Raw genomic sequence first — 16905 nt, 5'->3', positions numbered from 1 at the left:
GTCATGGAGTTTTAAATGTTCGCGCCGCCTCGCCCATTTGGTTTGTTTGGCCATTCGTAAAGGACGGAATAAAGTTTGCGTCACACTTTATTCATACGTAACATAGAGAGAACTGAGGGATGATTTTATTGCTATTACTGCACAGGATATACACTTTTTGATCAATAGTTTGTGACATACCTTTTATTTATCAGTTAATTATTAGATTGAAGAAAAAAAAAACTTATGGCTGATTTTTCTATTACTCTTTACCATTATCCTACTCTACTGTCTATTACTCTACACTTTTTAATCAATCTTTTGTGGCTTATTATCCATTTTTATCCATAGGTTTAGTGGTCAACGAACGGCAAAGTGTCATGGCGGCAGGCGGAGCAAAACAGTGAAGATGGTGACTGCCAGGTTCAAGGCGTCGCTGCCCCTGCTGCTGCTGCTGCTGCTGGCCGCTGCCGTGCTGCGGGTGGACGCGAGGAAGCACAAGCTGGAGATCAAGGTGGGCTTGGGCCGGGCCGGGCCGGGGCTGGGCGGGGCGGGGCGGGGTGGCACAGCTGGCGGGGCCAGGTGACCCTCCCCGGGCCTGGCAGCTGGCCCGCCCCGCCCCGTGACCCCAGGTGGCTGCGGGGCTGAGTGTCGTGCTGTGTGGAGGCCATGGCCGCCCAGGTGCACCGCTGTGTGCAGGCCTGGTGGTGGCCCTGCTGGTGGGGGCCGCTGCTCCACAGCAGACGCCACCCCAGACTCACCAGGTCAGACACTGACAGGCTGGGGCGGGCACGGGGCAGGGCCGCCAGGCTGGCGCACCCGTGAGAGGCGAGAGTAGCCTAGAGTAATGAAATGTGGAAACAGGAGGGTGAGCGGGACAAAGCCCCTTGTGGCCGCTCCGGTAGCTCAGTGGTAGAGCACTGTGATGCCAGGCTCCATGATCTGGCAGGCTGGCATGATCTGGCAGGCGGAGGTTCGAGCCCCGCTCATGCAGATTTTCCCACTGACAGAGGAACGGTTACTTGACCAAGAGGATTTGGGTGTGTGGTGTGTGAAGGTCATGGCAATACCCAGAGATCAACCATAATGAGCTTCTCGGGTCAGGAGGGTAGGCTACTTCCTGGCAATTGCGAGCCCAGCTCGTGATCAGGCCATGGGTGGGTGGGTGAATTACACATACCTCACAACACAACAGAAGTGTCCCAGATTCAATTTTTTTGTAGCCTATATTGGAAACAGTCGGGCAGTCTCCCTTAATCCCCGCCCCTTCTCCACTCAGCAGCGAATGTGTACCAGATGTCAGTCGGGGGTTGTGTTCTGCCTCCTGAGTGTGTGTGGCTGTGAGGTTTCAGCTATACCCAGAAATCTGTCACTTTTGACTCCTAACTCAGTCGGGGATGATACTGAGTTGTGAACCTGAGTCTGTCACATGTTCAGACTGGTGAATCAGACACACACACACACACACACACGGACACACACACCCTAACATTACCTTCTTGTTACAGAATGACAAGCGGCCGTACTTCCCCATCAGCACCTTCGGGTTCTACCGCCTCGGCCACCTGGTGGTTGACGTGCACAAGTTCAAGATTACACCCAAGGATGCCGACCAGAAGGTGAGCTATTTCTCTGCATGATTATGTTTGTTTCTATCTTAACCTTAATACTTTATGCTATTTTCCTCTCACCAGAAAACCTGCAATGAAGTCCAGTACAAAATGAGAGAATTATTTGCAAGGCTGGTTCAAAATTTACTCATGTCCAAATTAAATTGCCAAAGCTCATGAAATTGGTCATGCAGATACCATGCCTTTATTACATACCTTTGAAGATTTTGATATAACGAGTGTGTGAGAGCTGTGATAAGCTGTATTTTAAGATTGTTTGGGTGTGTGGTATAAAATGAGTAGAGTGGTTGCATCAATGAGGTGAGGAGCGTGGTTGCTGAGAATAGATTTACACCAGGGAGACAAAATGTTGAAAAGTTGAATAGAAGTAGATTTGGGAGCGGGACAACAGGTGGCTAACACATAGGTAGATACAGATCGATACAAATAGATTGACATATTTGAAAACTTAAAAAAAAAGGCATTTCTTTATTGTTCATCCTTATCTGTGCACAGGTTGGCTTCATCCTGGAGAAGATTGCCAACTCCTACACTGAGAGCCGCCCAGAAAAGTGCCAGCTGCTTAACCTCCAACGCAATGACAAGCTGGTGCAACACGTCTTCTTTGTGTTCGACCTGAAGCACAAGCAGTGAGTGTCCCTTCCCATGACTTGGCCCACAAAAATAACTTGAAAAGACAATTGAGCAAACACTATCAGTCACTGTTTATATCTTTATCAGAAACGAACAGGAAGAAAGTAACTCAAATAAGGTAGTTTTTTATATTTCATCCAAGCTTTATGTCGTAGTTTGGTTGGCAAGTTAAAGTAGCTGTTAACAATCACTGAGTTCCTGTCAGTCAGTATTGTTATCATTATCCCCCTCAGCCATTACTAGTCTACCAATCTCTCTCTGATATTAATGTACTTCATCCTGCTCTGGCAAAAGTTCTAATTTCATCACCTGTTCCTTTGTCTGTCCTAACTTCTACAATTTCTGGGATGCCACTCAGTTATTTTGGTTATCCTTCTGTTATCATGACAAAAAATCTAAATTACCTTCCCAAGTCCATTTCTTACTCATAATCATCATAAAAATAATTAATTCTCTGCCATTGCAACCAGGGTTTACCTCAACTGTAGTGACGAGATGGCCCAGCTGCATGTGTTGAACAGCACAGAGAACCTCGGGGAGATGGAGAAGGTGGAGGAGCTGGCCAAGTTCAAGGACAAGTACCTCTTCAATAAAAAGGTACGTGAGAGTGGAGAGTCATGACGGTGATTGTTTGCCCTTAAGAAGGTTGTCATGCTCATAGTTTAATTATCATGGGTAATGATAGTTTGGGGTTTTAGGCAATGTCAGTTCTGTAATGTCAGCACTTTGGCTCTTGGTTTCTCTCAGTGCCAGTTCAGGGAAGTTCACATTCACACATAATCGTCCGTCCTCTATTTGCTTCCCAAAGGATATGTGGACTTTAGTTTACTCATTGTTTGTGGATGCCATCATTGCAAGTCTAGACAACACCTTAACCCAATTATAATAAATAGAATTATTATTATTATTACACAATTTGTTATGCTGTACATTAGAAGTGGCATCCAGGAAAGATGCTGTAAGTGAGAATAGGGAGAGGGCAAGCAAAGCCTCAACCCTAGCCTCTACTTTTTATCTTGTATCTGGTGGGGTTGTGGTTTAACTTGTATGGGTTACAGTCCCCACCCCAGCCAGTCCATATCAGGGATTGAACTGAATGTTAACTGTGTGCAGGGACACAGAATCCTTGAGAGGCTGGAATGTTTTTTCAATCCGTACAATCTTCACGGAATACTAACCTTTTTTCTCTCTGAACACAGGTGGAGCGACATAGGAGGGATGTTATCGACGATGAACCACCAGGTAAGTTCTCTCCGTTACATAGATAGATTTATTAACCCGTCCACTGCAATTGGCACAGGTTTGGCTTTAACTGTTAGCCTGGCAACATATACTCCCAGGTCTTTCTCTGCCTCTGTGGTGGATAATGCAGTGTTTCCATTGTGGTATTGGTATGCTGGATATCCTCTCCCTAGGTGCATGACTTGACATTTTTCTTCAGTGAATTGTAGCAGCCACTTTTTGTTCCATTCCTATAGCTTGGTGATGTCTTCTTGTAGGAATTCCGCAGTCAAGGGGTTAACTACAATCAACTCCCACGAATTCAGATCGTGGACCAACATTTCATATTTTTACCATGAGCCAATTGTAGAAGGTGGAAAATAAATAAAACACATAGGCCCGTATTCTCAAACATTTCCACACCTAAGAAAGCCTGTTAGTAAAGGCTCGCGTACAAGTTTTGGAGGCTTTCATGGGTCATTTCTTAAGTCTTTTGGTAGTTTCACAAGGCCTTGGCACCTTCAGTATTAAAACACCCCATGAAAGCTCAACTGTCTCAGGCCTTGAAAAATATTTGTAGTGGGACTCTGCAATGTTTCTAAATACAAATACATAGATTGTTACATTAATACCTTATTACTTTAACTTCTGGATTACTCTTCTGGTGTCTTGTTCTTTTTTCTTTTGTCAGAGTAGCGTCTAGCAGGCTTTTACGTTGCTGCTTTTGTTTTTGCCATTGAGTTGCCTCCCTTGCTCTAAAAATAAATAAACAAAATATCAACGTGAATGATACAAGTAGCAGCTCATGAGACTCACTGCATAGTCACCTCATATACGTGTGTGACTGCACTTTGTAAGATATATATGTAAATCGTAATTATGCCAGAGGATATCATGTGGGGTGGTTCAAATTAAGAATACGTATTATGTTTTTTTGATGGTGCTCTTACTGTAAACTTTGTATCCTCTGGTATTTTGATGTTGGAGTAGAGGAAAAGCTACATATTTGTCTCTCTCGCTCAGTTCCTAAACACTTACCAATGTCATCTTCCTTCTGTCACATAACTCACATAACTACATACTGCATTTTTGTATTAGTGCTCTTTCTGTAAATTTTGTGTTGTCTGGTATTTTGATGCTGGAGTACAGGAAAAGCTACATATTTGTCTCTCTCGCTCAGTTCCTAAACACTTACCAGTGTCATCTTCCTTCTGTCACATAACTCACATAACTACATACTGCATTTTTGTATTAGTGCTCTTACTGTAAATTTTGTGTTTGGTATATTTTGATGCTGGAGTGTAGGAAAAGCTATATGTTTGTCTCTCAGTTCCTAAACACTTACCAATGTTGTCTTCCTTCCGTCACATAACTCACACACCAGCCGACTCTTCCATCCCCACCACCACCGTGGCCGCCGTCAAGGGGCCCACAGGAGACCTGTTCAACCAGAAGTGCAATGACGTCAAGATCAACATGACTACAGATGGGGAGTACTACAGCTTCAAGGTGAGGGGGGGGATGGAGGGAGGGAGGAAGGATTCAGGTGGGTTGTAGAGTAAATATAAGAGGGGAAGGAAGCGGGAGAATGCAAGAACAGGGAGCAGGAGGAAGGAGTACTTAGGTGGGAGATAAAGGAGACTGGAGTATACAAGAACAGGGTGAAGTGGGGAGTTGATGAGGTAGCTGAGTAAGACAGTGACACTCTTTCCAGTTTGTGGTGTATGTGGCACGGGAGAAGGAGGAAGGACTCTACAACCTAAACTTCCACAACTGCATGAACTACGGCCCCAACCCGACAACCTCTGCCATCGACATGTTCCTGGAGGTGAGACGCTGCACTGCTCAGCCCAGCAAACAACAGTCACTTGTATTTCTCTCATCAGAAAAAGTGGCTGACAGAAGCTCAGAGAGAAAGCTGGGAAGGGGAAAGACTAGACTCAGATGTTCAAAGGCTCCCTCCACATTGTAGCCACAGTTTAAGGTTTAATGAACAAGAAAAACCTTTAGATGAACACAAAGATCTAATGATAGTTGGGTTCATGCTTAATTTTTTATATTTTATGGTTAGTAGGAGCTTGATGTTAGTAATGTTGCAACTTCACAACCACGCAGGGGTTAAAAAGATTGTAAAGGAAAGGCTAATGTTTAAAATAGTTGTATAAATGAGAAAAACACATGTGGAAGGAGCATTTCTGGCACATGAAGTGGTCAGCCTCAACCCTCAGATATATTTCTTTGGATCCTCAAATGTCTGAGCAACAGACGTTTAAAATTGTTCTCCTTTACTTGTATTCTTTGGGACTAAACAGCTGTGGAGTAATTTTCAAGTCTCAGTAAGGTGGTCAGTGTATTCCCTCAGCAAACTGATCCCTGTATTCACAGATCGAGGAGATGAACCCTGATGACAACTACCTCTCAGCCGGGGAGATGCCGCTCCCAGCCCTCTACTTCATGATGGCTCTCCTGTTCTTCCTCTCTGCCTGCTTCTGGTTCTTCCTTCTCAAGAAAAGCAGGTGAGCCTTTATCTTCGTGACATTACAAACTTGCACCTTGCCTCTCATAACTTACACCGATGTACAGTATAATTTTTACCAAGCTCAGAAATCAAGATGCCGCAGGTCATGAAAACATTGTATTAGTCGGGGATGGCGATATCAAGGTTTAGGATCACCATTTGGACAACAGTAATACAGGGAAATGATGTACTGTCAAAATTCTCTCTCCACCCTACATATCCCTAGTTCCTCTTCACCCTTCACATCCCTTCTTCCTCTGTTGACTAGTACCTAAGTTGGTGTCTCCCCATGCCTGCAGGGACCCCGTCTTCAAGATCCACTACCTGATGGGGGTGCTGGTGGTGATCAAGTCCTTCAGCCTGCTCTTCCACGGCGTCAACTACCACATGATTCAGACTCACGGGGTGCACATGGAGGCCTGGGCCGTCATGTACTACATCATGCACCTGTGAGTCTTCCCCTGTGGTGACTTAATTGTTTTTGCATTCCCTATCATACCATTTTGGGGGGTTGATGGGTTAGGCAAGCAAAGATGGGAAGCTATTTGTTGTATTATTGTATCTTGTGTAGGTATGTAAATCTGTTGCATTGTACTAATTTATTCTCTATTTTTCTTTTTCATTTTTATCCTTTCACCCCTCCCTCCCTCAGGCTGAAGGGCGCGCTGCTCTTCACCGTGCTGGCCCTCATCGGCTCTGGGTGGGCCTTCATCAAGCATGTTTTGTCCAGCAAGGAGCGAAAGATCTTCATCATCATCATTCCTCTCCAGGTCAGTTGGGTGTCTGCCATTACAATCAGATGCCATTTGGTTATTTGCTTTGTGTTTTGAAATAATCTTCACAATGAATGTGTGAAATATATATTAAGAATAGTACCTACTTTTGTGAGGTCATAAAAGAGGTATATGATATTAATATGGTTATTCTGTATGATTTGTTTCGATGAATTTAATTTTTAAAGATAAAAGTGTCTATGCAGAAGGGTAAACCATTGAAGACAATTACTGTCTTGACAGCTGTTTAACCTTGACATCTTTTGTAGTTAGTCATTACATTACTCTCTCATCTTGGTTGTTCAGTGGGCAATATTTTATGACTAAGTTGATGTCTGCCATTCCTTATTTTGTTGTGACATCTTGTTCATGGACTGCTTATAACAGTCAACATTTTGTCCATTGAGAGGCTGTGCTCTGACCCTCCCGTGCCCTCCCCTGCACACCCACAGATCATCGCCAACACCGCCACCATCATCGTGGAGGAGACGGAGGAGTCCAACAAGGACCATGCACAATGGGTGACGCTGCTCTTCGTGATTGACTTCCTCTGCTGTGGTGCCATCCTGCTGCCTGTGGTCTGGTGAGTCTCCCTCCGTGGCCCTAACATGCAGTCACATTGCAGTGCTTCTTCTACTTCTTCTTGTTTAACGTCCTTATTTTCCCTCATGGGGCTGGAGAGGCTATGAGTCTCTCCCACCCTTGATGATTGTATTCTCTCCTCCCTGAAGTGCCGCTATCATAGTCTAGTTACACACAGAACAATCAGTATGGTTTTGTGTCTTGTTTTATATGTCACACAGCAATGTGGTTTGTTTGGAGAGTTGCAATTATGGAAGACTTGTTTGTTAGTGTTACAGCCAGCCCTTACTTTATGTGGTATTATTGGTGATATATTTAAAAGTCTTCGCTAGTTTAACCACAAGATTAGAAGAGGGAGAGAAAGGGAGATAGCAAGGAAAGGAAAGATTAGAGGTAAAGGAGGAAAAGGACAATGAAGGGGAAAAGGAGGAGGAAATATTTGGCGATGGACATAGAAAAGTGATATGTTTGAGGGGTTATACAATTATAGAAAACTTATTTGTATGTATAAAAACCAACCCAAACTTTAATTGTGTGTGTTCCAACAGGTCCATCAAGCATCTTCAGGAGGCCTCCCAGACAGACGGCAAGGCGGCCGTGAACCTGAGGAAGCTGAAGCTGTTCCGCCACTTCTACATCATGATCGTCTGCTACATCTACTTTACACGGATCATAGTTTACCTGCTGAGGGTGAGCGTCAAGGCACCTCTCCTTCCATAACTGATCTCCCTTTTCAGTGCTCTTCTCTACTTGCTTTCATAGGAGTAGTGCTGAGTAGGCTTTTTTGTATTTGACCTCAAGCTGTTTCCTCTACTATAAAAAAAAAGATTCATTGGCATACACACACTTACTATACCCACCCAAGTTCTTATCAGCATTTTTCACGTTCATGGTACAAAAGAAGGGTCAAACTACCACCAGGGTCATAAAACTACCCCTGGAAATGCCCATAGCTCATACAAAAGTCTCGTCAAATGTGTGCTTGGGTGGTGAACTGTTTAAGCATATGACCCAGCACAATTAATGTTCCTCTTGTATCTGTCCTACTTATCTCCATTTCTCCACCACTTCCCATCCACATTTTCCCTCCTTTCCATCCATTCACATCATTTTATCTCCTCTCAGCTGCCCTTCATCCACTTTATGTTCCTCTTGCATCAATTCACACTCTCTATTTCTCCACTCCCTTCCCATCCACATTCTCTTCCTTTCCCATCCATTCACATCAGTTTCTCTCCTCTCAGCCACCTCATCCACTTTCACTTATCTCCACATCTCTACTCACCGTTTCTTATCCACTTAATGTTCCTCTTGTATCTGTCCTACTTATCTTATTTCTCCACCACTTCCTATCCACATTCTCTTCCTTTTCCATTCATTTACATCGGCTTCTCTTCACTCATCCGCTGCCTCTCCCTGCTCCCCCACAGATCACGGTGCCTTTCCAGTACGAGTGGCTGGATGACATGTTCCGTGAGATGGCCACCTACGTCTTCTTTGTCATGACTGGCTACAAGTTCCGCCCGGCCACCAACAACCCGTACTTCCGCGTGTACGACGAGGACAAGGAGATCGAGGAAGTGTGAGTAGAGGCCTTCCCGTCTCTCCCGTCTTGAGGCTCCTTTGTGTTTTGCTCTGTCGTTGGGGAGTGTGTAACCTTTTTTTTTTTTTTGTTTTTTTTTTTTTTCAGCAAAGTAGGTTCTCTGTTTTTTATGCTTATTTTTAGTTTATTTATATATTTGTTCATTTGTTATTTCTTTTTTTTACTTCCCTTCCCTCCAAGTAGGTTCTCGTTTTTTATTCTTTTTCGTTTATTCATTCAATTATTTGTTTATTCATTTTCTTGTAATCAGGATGTCTGTTCTTTTTAAACTTATCTCTTTTTTTCCTAAGCTTGTCTGCCCCTTGCTTGAGTTGAGGAGGAAGAGTCTTCATATTTACTTGTTATGTTATATATATGAGCAGGCAAGGAGGGAGTGTCTGGATAGAGAAAGTTTGAAGCTCTTCTGCCGTGGCCATCCCCTGGTGGGAGCTCCTAGGGGCAAGCATCGATGAAATGATGATGATGATGATATCTTCTTTTTTATGCCATTGAATGCACACTTGCTAAAGCTATTTGAGTTGTGGTATCCTGTCATTTTGGTGATTTTCATGTCCATTAATTCATGTTTTAGTCTTTTGTCAAATGTCTTATTTCTTCTTAGCTGTCTTGAGTGTAGAAAGTGTTAGTTCAGTCATGTACGTGGCTACTGCTCATATGACAATTATTTTAGATATTTCCTGTTTTTGTTTTATTTTGTTTGTGTTTTTTGTGGTTATTTGCCTAAGATGCTCATGCTGAAACAATAGGCTAGTTACCATTCCATTTTTATTTTTCTCTCGGTCTGATGATTCTGAAATTGGTTGAATTTTTCTTTAATAAAAGTTATGTGATCAGAATTGATACGTCTTAACACAGGCAAGTAACTCCTTGGATGTTTGTTCCCCAAAGGCTGACCACCACAGGCCTGACCGAGGGCATCACACAGGTCAACCAGCATGGCAAGCGCCAGAGCAAGGAGAACGTGGAAGTAGAGGTGTTCGAGGATGACGAGGAGGTGAACCTGCTCAACACACAAGAGTCTTCCCACGCCTTCGACTGAAATTAAATCCGTGGCAGAGGTTCTTACGTCCTCTGCAGGGCGGGCACAGGCAGGCAGGCAGACAGGCTGGCTGACTGGCTGCCTGGCTCGCCACATGACAGTTGTACATCAGTGCATGTTAAGGGATGATGGCAGACTCTTTTAGTGAGCAATGATGTGACACTGTCTACTATACAAACATTTTCATTCTGTGGCTTTACTTCTAATCTCTTTTTATTTAGTTTGATTGTTTCTCAAATTTTTTGCTTATATTACCCAGGAGACTTAACACAGCAACTGCACAAGGGCCTTTGTTTCCTCCTCCCCTTCTTGCTCCATCTGAGCAAAAAATGGGGTAATAGGTTACATATGCCAAATACCTTTCAACTCCTTGACAATAATCTCAACATAGAAAAGGCAATACCATTTTACAAACTTACTAATAATGTTTTGAGGCTTCAAAGTTGTCGTGACATTTATTTTCTGGAGGCTTGATATGTGCAGGTTCAGTCTTCTCATTTATGTAAATGACCAGCATTCCTTGAAGAATGGGCGCCCCACCTGTGTAGGAAAGATACATCCAAGGAACGTCTTCCTCTCCTTGTTCCTGCTGCAGCTACATAGTTGTCAGTCTTGTATGCAGCTTCAGTATGTTATGGAACTGCCTCTTTTCTCCTTGGTTCCCTTCACTCCCCCACCCAGCTTCATGCTCTTTATTAATAGGTGGATTGAGCAAGGGACTTGCATTTAGCAGAGGGGCAGTCAAGATGGGTGTTTGCCCTTCTTCCTTTCCTTCATGTCACCTCTGGAGGAAAATATGGAAGCCCTGACGGAGGTGTAACATTCAGGACGGCAAACCCTACACACTCTCTGAGAGGTGTGTTGGAAGGTGTTTTCTCTCATTATTCAGAGTGTGGAGTGGGAATGGCAAGAACATGTTGGGTGTGGTGTGACATGATTTGAGCAAGGGCAGAGTTTGATTTTGCCAATTCAATTTAACATATTTAGTAAATGTTTTACCATATTAATTCCTCTATTTATTTTAATATTCTTACTGTTAGTGTAGAAAGGGATTTCATATTATGACAATAAGTAAGGATGAACTGTGCTTTATGAATGAAACATTCCCAATATGTATATGAAACCAGGATTGTATCGATTATGTGGCTGAAGGAAAAGGATTTTTTTTTTTTTTTTTTTTTTTTTTTTTTGTTTTTGTGTGTGTGTGTGTGTGTGTGTGTGTGTGTGTGTGTGAATAAAAGAAGAATATGGGTGGATGAAATCATGAAGTGTGAGTGTGGTGCACATGACGAGCATTGGGGAGGGTTGTGTTGTGCCATTGTCTGCAACACCTACATTCAGATATTTAGTGTAGCTTTCACAATTTAGTTCTAATACTTCAGTGTTCAGTATGTATGAATTGATGCTTTGTCATGTTATATACCTCCATCTCATCATTTTTGCTAAGGTGTAAAATATTTGCATGAATATGAACTAGATATATTTACTAGTTAGTACTGTATGTATTCATAGTTAAATTATTGTATGTATAATAATCTTATTGCAGCTTTCCAGCTGTAGTCTAGTCTGATGGTTGATATCATTTGAAGCATTATTTTATGCAGATTTTCTTGGTTTTAATCTGGAGTGGTTCCATGCAGTTTTTAGTTAACCTGTCCACGTAGTAAACATACGTATGTATCCAGAGCGCGCCATTACCTTTGGTAGTGTGATCTTATTACTCTGGCAATCTGCTCACTCCTGGAGGTCACACAAGCCCTCACAAGCAACAGCCAGCAGAACATAGCTGTTGATGTGCCCTGTGGGCATCCATTTACTTATACTCTCAAACACAAAATGTTTGAGGAATCCAAATTTTCACATGAAACTAACACGCCAGGATTCCCATGTACAAAGTTGCATGCAAACAAGTTTGAAAATAATGGATAGAGAATTTTGCACTGCTAATAGTGGTACTGAAAGGATGACAACTATGTATACTCAGATTTGAAGTGATGTGTGTTTAAGGGTTTCATAAGGATATGTACTGAATATGTAACCTATGCTGAATGGTATTGCCTATCTGCATTCTTATGTACATACAAAGTACAATTCACAGTTAGAGGATAAGTTGTATTTAAAGAAGCGAGTTTCCTCATTTCCCAGAGACTCATGAATAACTGGTCAATCCCATCCTCGTATCCCCTGACACACTAGGGGCAGCTGTAGGTCTTGGCATCCTGGCCGCCACCAAACTGCTGATGCTCACAAGACCACAGGAGTCACACTTGACTGACAGACGCATGACTGGATGTCAGATTCATTGCTTGGTCACACCCTTCACACAGCAGGCAAAGAAAGTAGTGAAGAATAGATTAATGATCAAAAAACAGATAAAAGAATGTTCTAAAAGGAGAAGAATGCTGATCAAATGACAGGCTACATTGTTCTTGTCAGACTGCTGAGCTAAGGCACTAGACACCTTCACTATGATGAGCCACCTTAGTTGAGCACACACTGCACTTGTAAAAAGATCAAATTGTATCATTGATCACCAGCAAATACAAACAGGATGTCAGTCCTGAGCCAACTGTGTAGGGTCAACACCTGCCAATTGTTCCCTGAAAATGGTGCAGGACCAACAATCCAATCTTTGGCAGGAATTGGTAAAGCAAATGAACAGACTGAAGATTAGTTTTGATTAGTGTTCTGACCTTGGAACACCTCTTGCTCCATAACTGCTGCTGCCACCTGTTGGAGTTTAAAAGAAAAAATATGCAATTAGATTATGATACGTAACCAAAGGTTGCTACAGTTATTAGTTACTACACAGGACTGAGGAATGTGTCCATGCAGTTACTGCTTTTAGGTTTACATTAAAGAGAGCACTTGATCTACATTTGTCATGGAATTTTTAAATGAAGCTTCCTAACTTTGGAAGTAAGGTATCTTTTATAAGGTGCTGCCCAAAGTTAACTGATATTGAAATATATTTGCTCATGATTACATAAAGTATCACTTAACTGTTGCAATGTATGGGAATACTTACTTTCTTCTGTCTTTTTAGACTATAGTGGGTGTGTGAGAGAGGAAAGGTTGTAGTCAAGCTGTGAGGCGAGTGGTGCCTCTCCAAACCATTGTCATGTATGTCTCTCACTGATGAAGGAACTGGCATTCAAAGTTCTATTTTCATAATAATGGATAAATATGTATTTGTGTACCTTGACACACCCAGAAGGTCCACCTCATACCCATGCTGTGTAGGACATACAAGTAAGTGGTGTAGATGCATAGGGACATCATGAGTGACTAAGCTGGGACTCCAGTTTGAGGCAGAGAATGCATAAATTTAAGCATCTCGAAAGAAAACACTTAAAAAAGTAACAGGCCAGGGCAAGGGACTTATCAGGTGGACCTCACGTCTCACATTATGAGTGAATGCTTCTGTGTAACTTACTGTCACATGCATCCCTATAGAAGGGCAGACACAATAAAGCTGCTAAAATTTCTCGCTGCATATTTTTCCAACAGTAAGTGGAAACATGGTAAAATAGTATATATATATATATATATATATATATATATATATATATATATATATATATATATATATATATATATATATATATATATATATATATATATATATATATATATATATATATATATATATATATATATATATATATATATATATATATATATATATATATATATATATATATATATATATATATATATATATATATATATATATATATATATATATATATATATAGATATATATATATATATATATATATATATATATATATCTATATATATATATATATATATATATATATATCTATATATATAAAGAACCTTTTCTCAAATTGATATTTGGCATTGGAGGACAATGCACTGCAGAAACATCTGACCCTCGGCCAAGATTTCTTGTGGCATCTTAAGGACTAATGAAATGTGTGATTGTCGTCATAGGCATACGAGCCGGGGGGCAGATCTGTAAGACTAAGAAGATTTTTCGGGCAGACTGGGCCATCGTAGCAGCTTAACAGGACTATTGAACTGGCAGCTCGTGAGCCAAATCTGGCCCCTGAGTGGTATATTTCAGTAACAGCTTAAAGTATAGCCCATACTCATTAATCAGTTCATTTTGATATTTTAGGCTTAACATAACATTTGTAAGTATCTGTCAAATTTAGCAATTAACCTTTATATATATATATATATATATATATATATATATATAGAGAGAGAGAGAGAGAGAGAGAGAGAGAGAGAGAGAGAGAGAGAGAGAGAGAGAGAGAGAGAGAGAGAGAGAGAGAGAGAGAGAGAGAGAGAGAGAGAGAGAGAGAGAGAGAGAGAGAGAGAGAGAGAGAGAATATACAGTGGAACCTCGGCTCACGAACTTAATTCATTCCTGAAGGCCGTTCGTCATATGAATCAATGTAAAATGGATGATTCCGTTCCTGGACCCCAGATGATTGCTTATTTAAACTTTTACAACATTACTTTGTGCACAAGTTCATATCATAAAGCCAATGGAAATCAATAAATTAACACAAAAGATAAATACAATAATAAACATAAAATATAGACGAAAACTAATTTAATTTTACCGTACCTGTACGGGGAAGAGTTGACGGCGCAATAGGCGGTGTCACACTGACCAACTGTTTTGGCTACGGGCAACTGCGGTTGGCTGTACGCCCAACAGTTGGATCCAGGAAAAGTTTTTTGGGGACCCTATGCCAGGATTTTTGCGGGTGGAAGGGGCATTAGCATTACCAGTTCGTCATTCTCGGCTGTCCTGCTCCTGAATAACTGGTGGACTGACCTGAATCAATGGACATAACGACCTGGACTTGGTGCCAAAATGTTCCTCTTCGGATCTGAATGAGACGGCCGATTCCTCTGAGAAAAAGCATTGTTATAGCCGCAGTGCGCTGTGGAGCTAGTTTTCCTGTATCCGCTCTGGACCATGGGCTATTATTTGAGTGAATCAGGCAGCCACTATTCCACAAGCAACAATCCTACGCATCCACATGAAAGGAACAGTAACAAAAAGGATAATAAGAGTAAAAAAAGAAAAGCAGTTATGACGGTATTTCTCTTGACTCCTTGAAATAAGCCACGCATTTATTATCATTCCTATTATGGGAGTGAATCAGGTAACCACTAGTCCACAAACATATAACCTCTCTTTTGGCCGCTCGTTTCTATCTAGTCTTACAGAAACAGTGCTGAGAGGGCCTTTATTTATATATATATATTTTTTTTTTGCATTTTCTTTTTTGACTTGTTCTCTCTACCTCTACTCCCTCCCTCCCCCCCCTCAATAAAAAAAAAGCGAGTAGACACCTGTCAACCTAAACTGCCGGCCTTGCTAACATCACAAGCAGTAGGAAAGTAGGAAAGAGTCGCCTACTATACTTGCTTCGCTTTCCCCCCTCTGTCTTTCCTTCCTTTTCTCTTTCCTTCTTTCCCTTTCCCTTATAGTTCGAGTGTGACTTCGGCGGTGATGGTGCCGGTGGTGGTGCTGCTGCTGCTGACTGCCTGCATGAACGACCCCTCGGCCTCCTGTACTCATGCCCCGAGGTACCCACGACCCCGACCACCGAGCCTTCCCAACCGGAGGAGGCCGCGTGAATGAATGAGCGCGTAAGTGATTGATTGAGTGCGTGAGTGAATGATTGAGTGCGTGAGTGAATGAATGAATGAGTGTGAGTGATTGATTGAGTGCGTGAGTGAATGAATGAGTGCGTGAATGAATGAATGAGTGCGTGAGTGATTGAACGAGTGCGTGAGTGAATGAGTGAGTGATTGAATGAATGAGTGCGTGAGTGATTATGTGAATGAATGAATTAGTGTGTGAGTGAATGAATGAGTGCGTGAGTGACTGAATGAATGAGTGCGTGAGTGATTGTGTGAATGAATGAATGAGTGCGTGAGTGAATGAGTGCGTAAGTGCAGCGCCTCTCCGCAACAGGTGGTCGGCGGCTTGATGGGCACACATTTCGGCGACTCCTAGGGCCAGTTTTACAGCCCAGTACAGCACGTTTGTTTGTAAGCTCCCCAACCAAACACAAAACCCGACGAAAATTCCTTGTATAGTGTTTGGCGTTGATGTAAGAAGGAGGAAATTTTAAGAAACCACACAGGAAATCTCTTTAGCATCTGGTATTGAGTAAAAGAAAACTGAACATTGTGGAGAATATAGTTTGGTTGGGGCGCTTACAAGGACCCTGTGTTGGACTGTCGAGCTGGCCCCTACTACGAAAGTCTAACGGAGCTCACCAACACACTCAGCTTCATAGACGACAGGGCTATCCGGGAGGTGAGGTCGGCGGCGAGGGGGCCAGGGAATGATGGTGATGATGGTGTTTTTTATTTTGTCAATCCTATCATCTTATATAGGAATGAACGGTGAATCTGTTGCATAATCTGTCACTCTTTTATTTTGCCTCTGCGTTTTATTTTTCTTTCTTAAACTCGTCTCTTTATTTTGTCGTTTTTTTCACGCCGCTGTAGTGTGCATGTGTGTGTGTGTGTGTGTGTCTCGTCCCTCGTATTACTGCCCCCTACTCGTCTCCTGTCCCCGTGGCTTCGTCTGAGCCTCTCTCCCCCCCCCGCCCCGCCGCCGCAGGAATTGAACTACATTAACCACTGCCTCGTCTATGGAGTGTCATCCTGCCCTACTTCCGGCGCGCCTTCCACGTGGGCAACAAGACCTTCCATCCAATCCTTTACGTCGGAAAATTCTTCAAGTACGACGTCTTCATCAGCACCAAGCCCTCGACTGAGGAGGTATACTGTGTGTGTGTGTGCGTGTTCCAAAAGGCACTTGGCAGCATTGTTGTAACTCCTTTTCACTGAGTCGTGAGTCGCTGGTGGCTGGGGCAGGAGGTGATGGGTGAGCACATCAGCAACAAGCCTCACGTCCT

General features: G+C 42.4%; 1 protein-coding gene across 1 annotated transcript; it reads left to right on the top strand.

Moving 5' to 3' along the window:
* The first annotated feature begins 324 nt into the window (after positions 1 to 324).
* Positions 325 to 13467, top strand: LOC126982993 (protein GPR107-like). The gene is made up of 14 exons (XM_050835385.1): positions 325 to 493; positions 1488 to 1598; positions 2106 to 2239; positions 2714 to 2840; positions 3443 to 3485; positions 4849 to 4973; positions 5179 to 5292; positions 5850 to 5980; positions 6282 to 6431; positions 6635 to 6752; positions 7208 to 7338; positions 7886 to 8027; positions 8768 to 8919; positions 9829 to 13467. Exons 1-14 carry the CDS (start codon positions 389 to 391, stop codon positions 9977 to 9979), a joined length of 1734 nt encoding a protein of 577 aa, XP_050691342.1. The 5' UTR covers positions 325 to 388; the 3' UTR covers positions 9980 to 13467.
* Positions 13468 to 16905: the final 3438 nt, after the last annotated feature.

Source organism: Eriocheir sinensis, chromosome 52, assembly GCF_024679095.1.
Source record: "Eriocheir sinensis breed Jianghai 21 chromosome 52, ASM2467909v1, whole genome shotgun sequence".
In the NCBI taxonomy this organism is placed as follows: domain Eukaryota; kingdom Metazoa; phylum Arthropoda; class Malacostraca; order Decapoda; family Varunidae; genus Eriocheir; species Eriocheir sinensis.
This window is presented reverse-complemented; position numbering and strand designations above follow the sequence as displayed.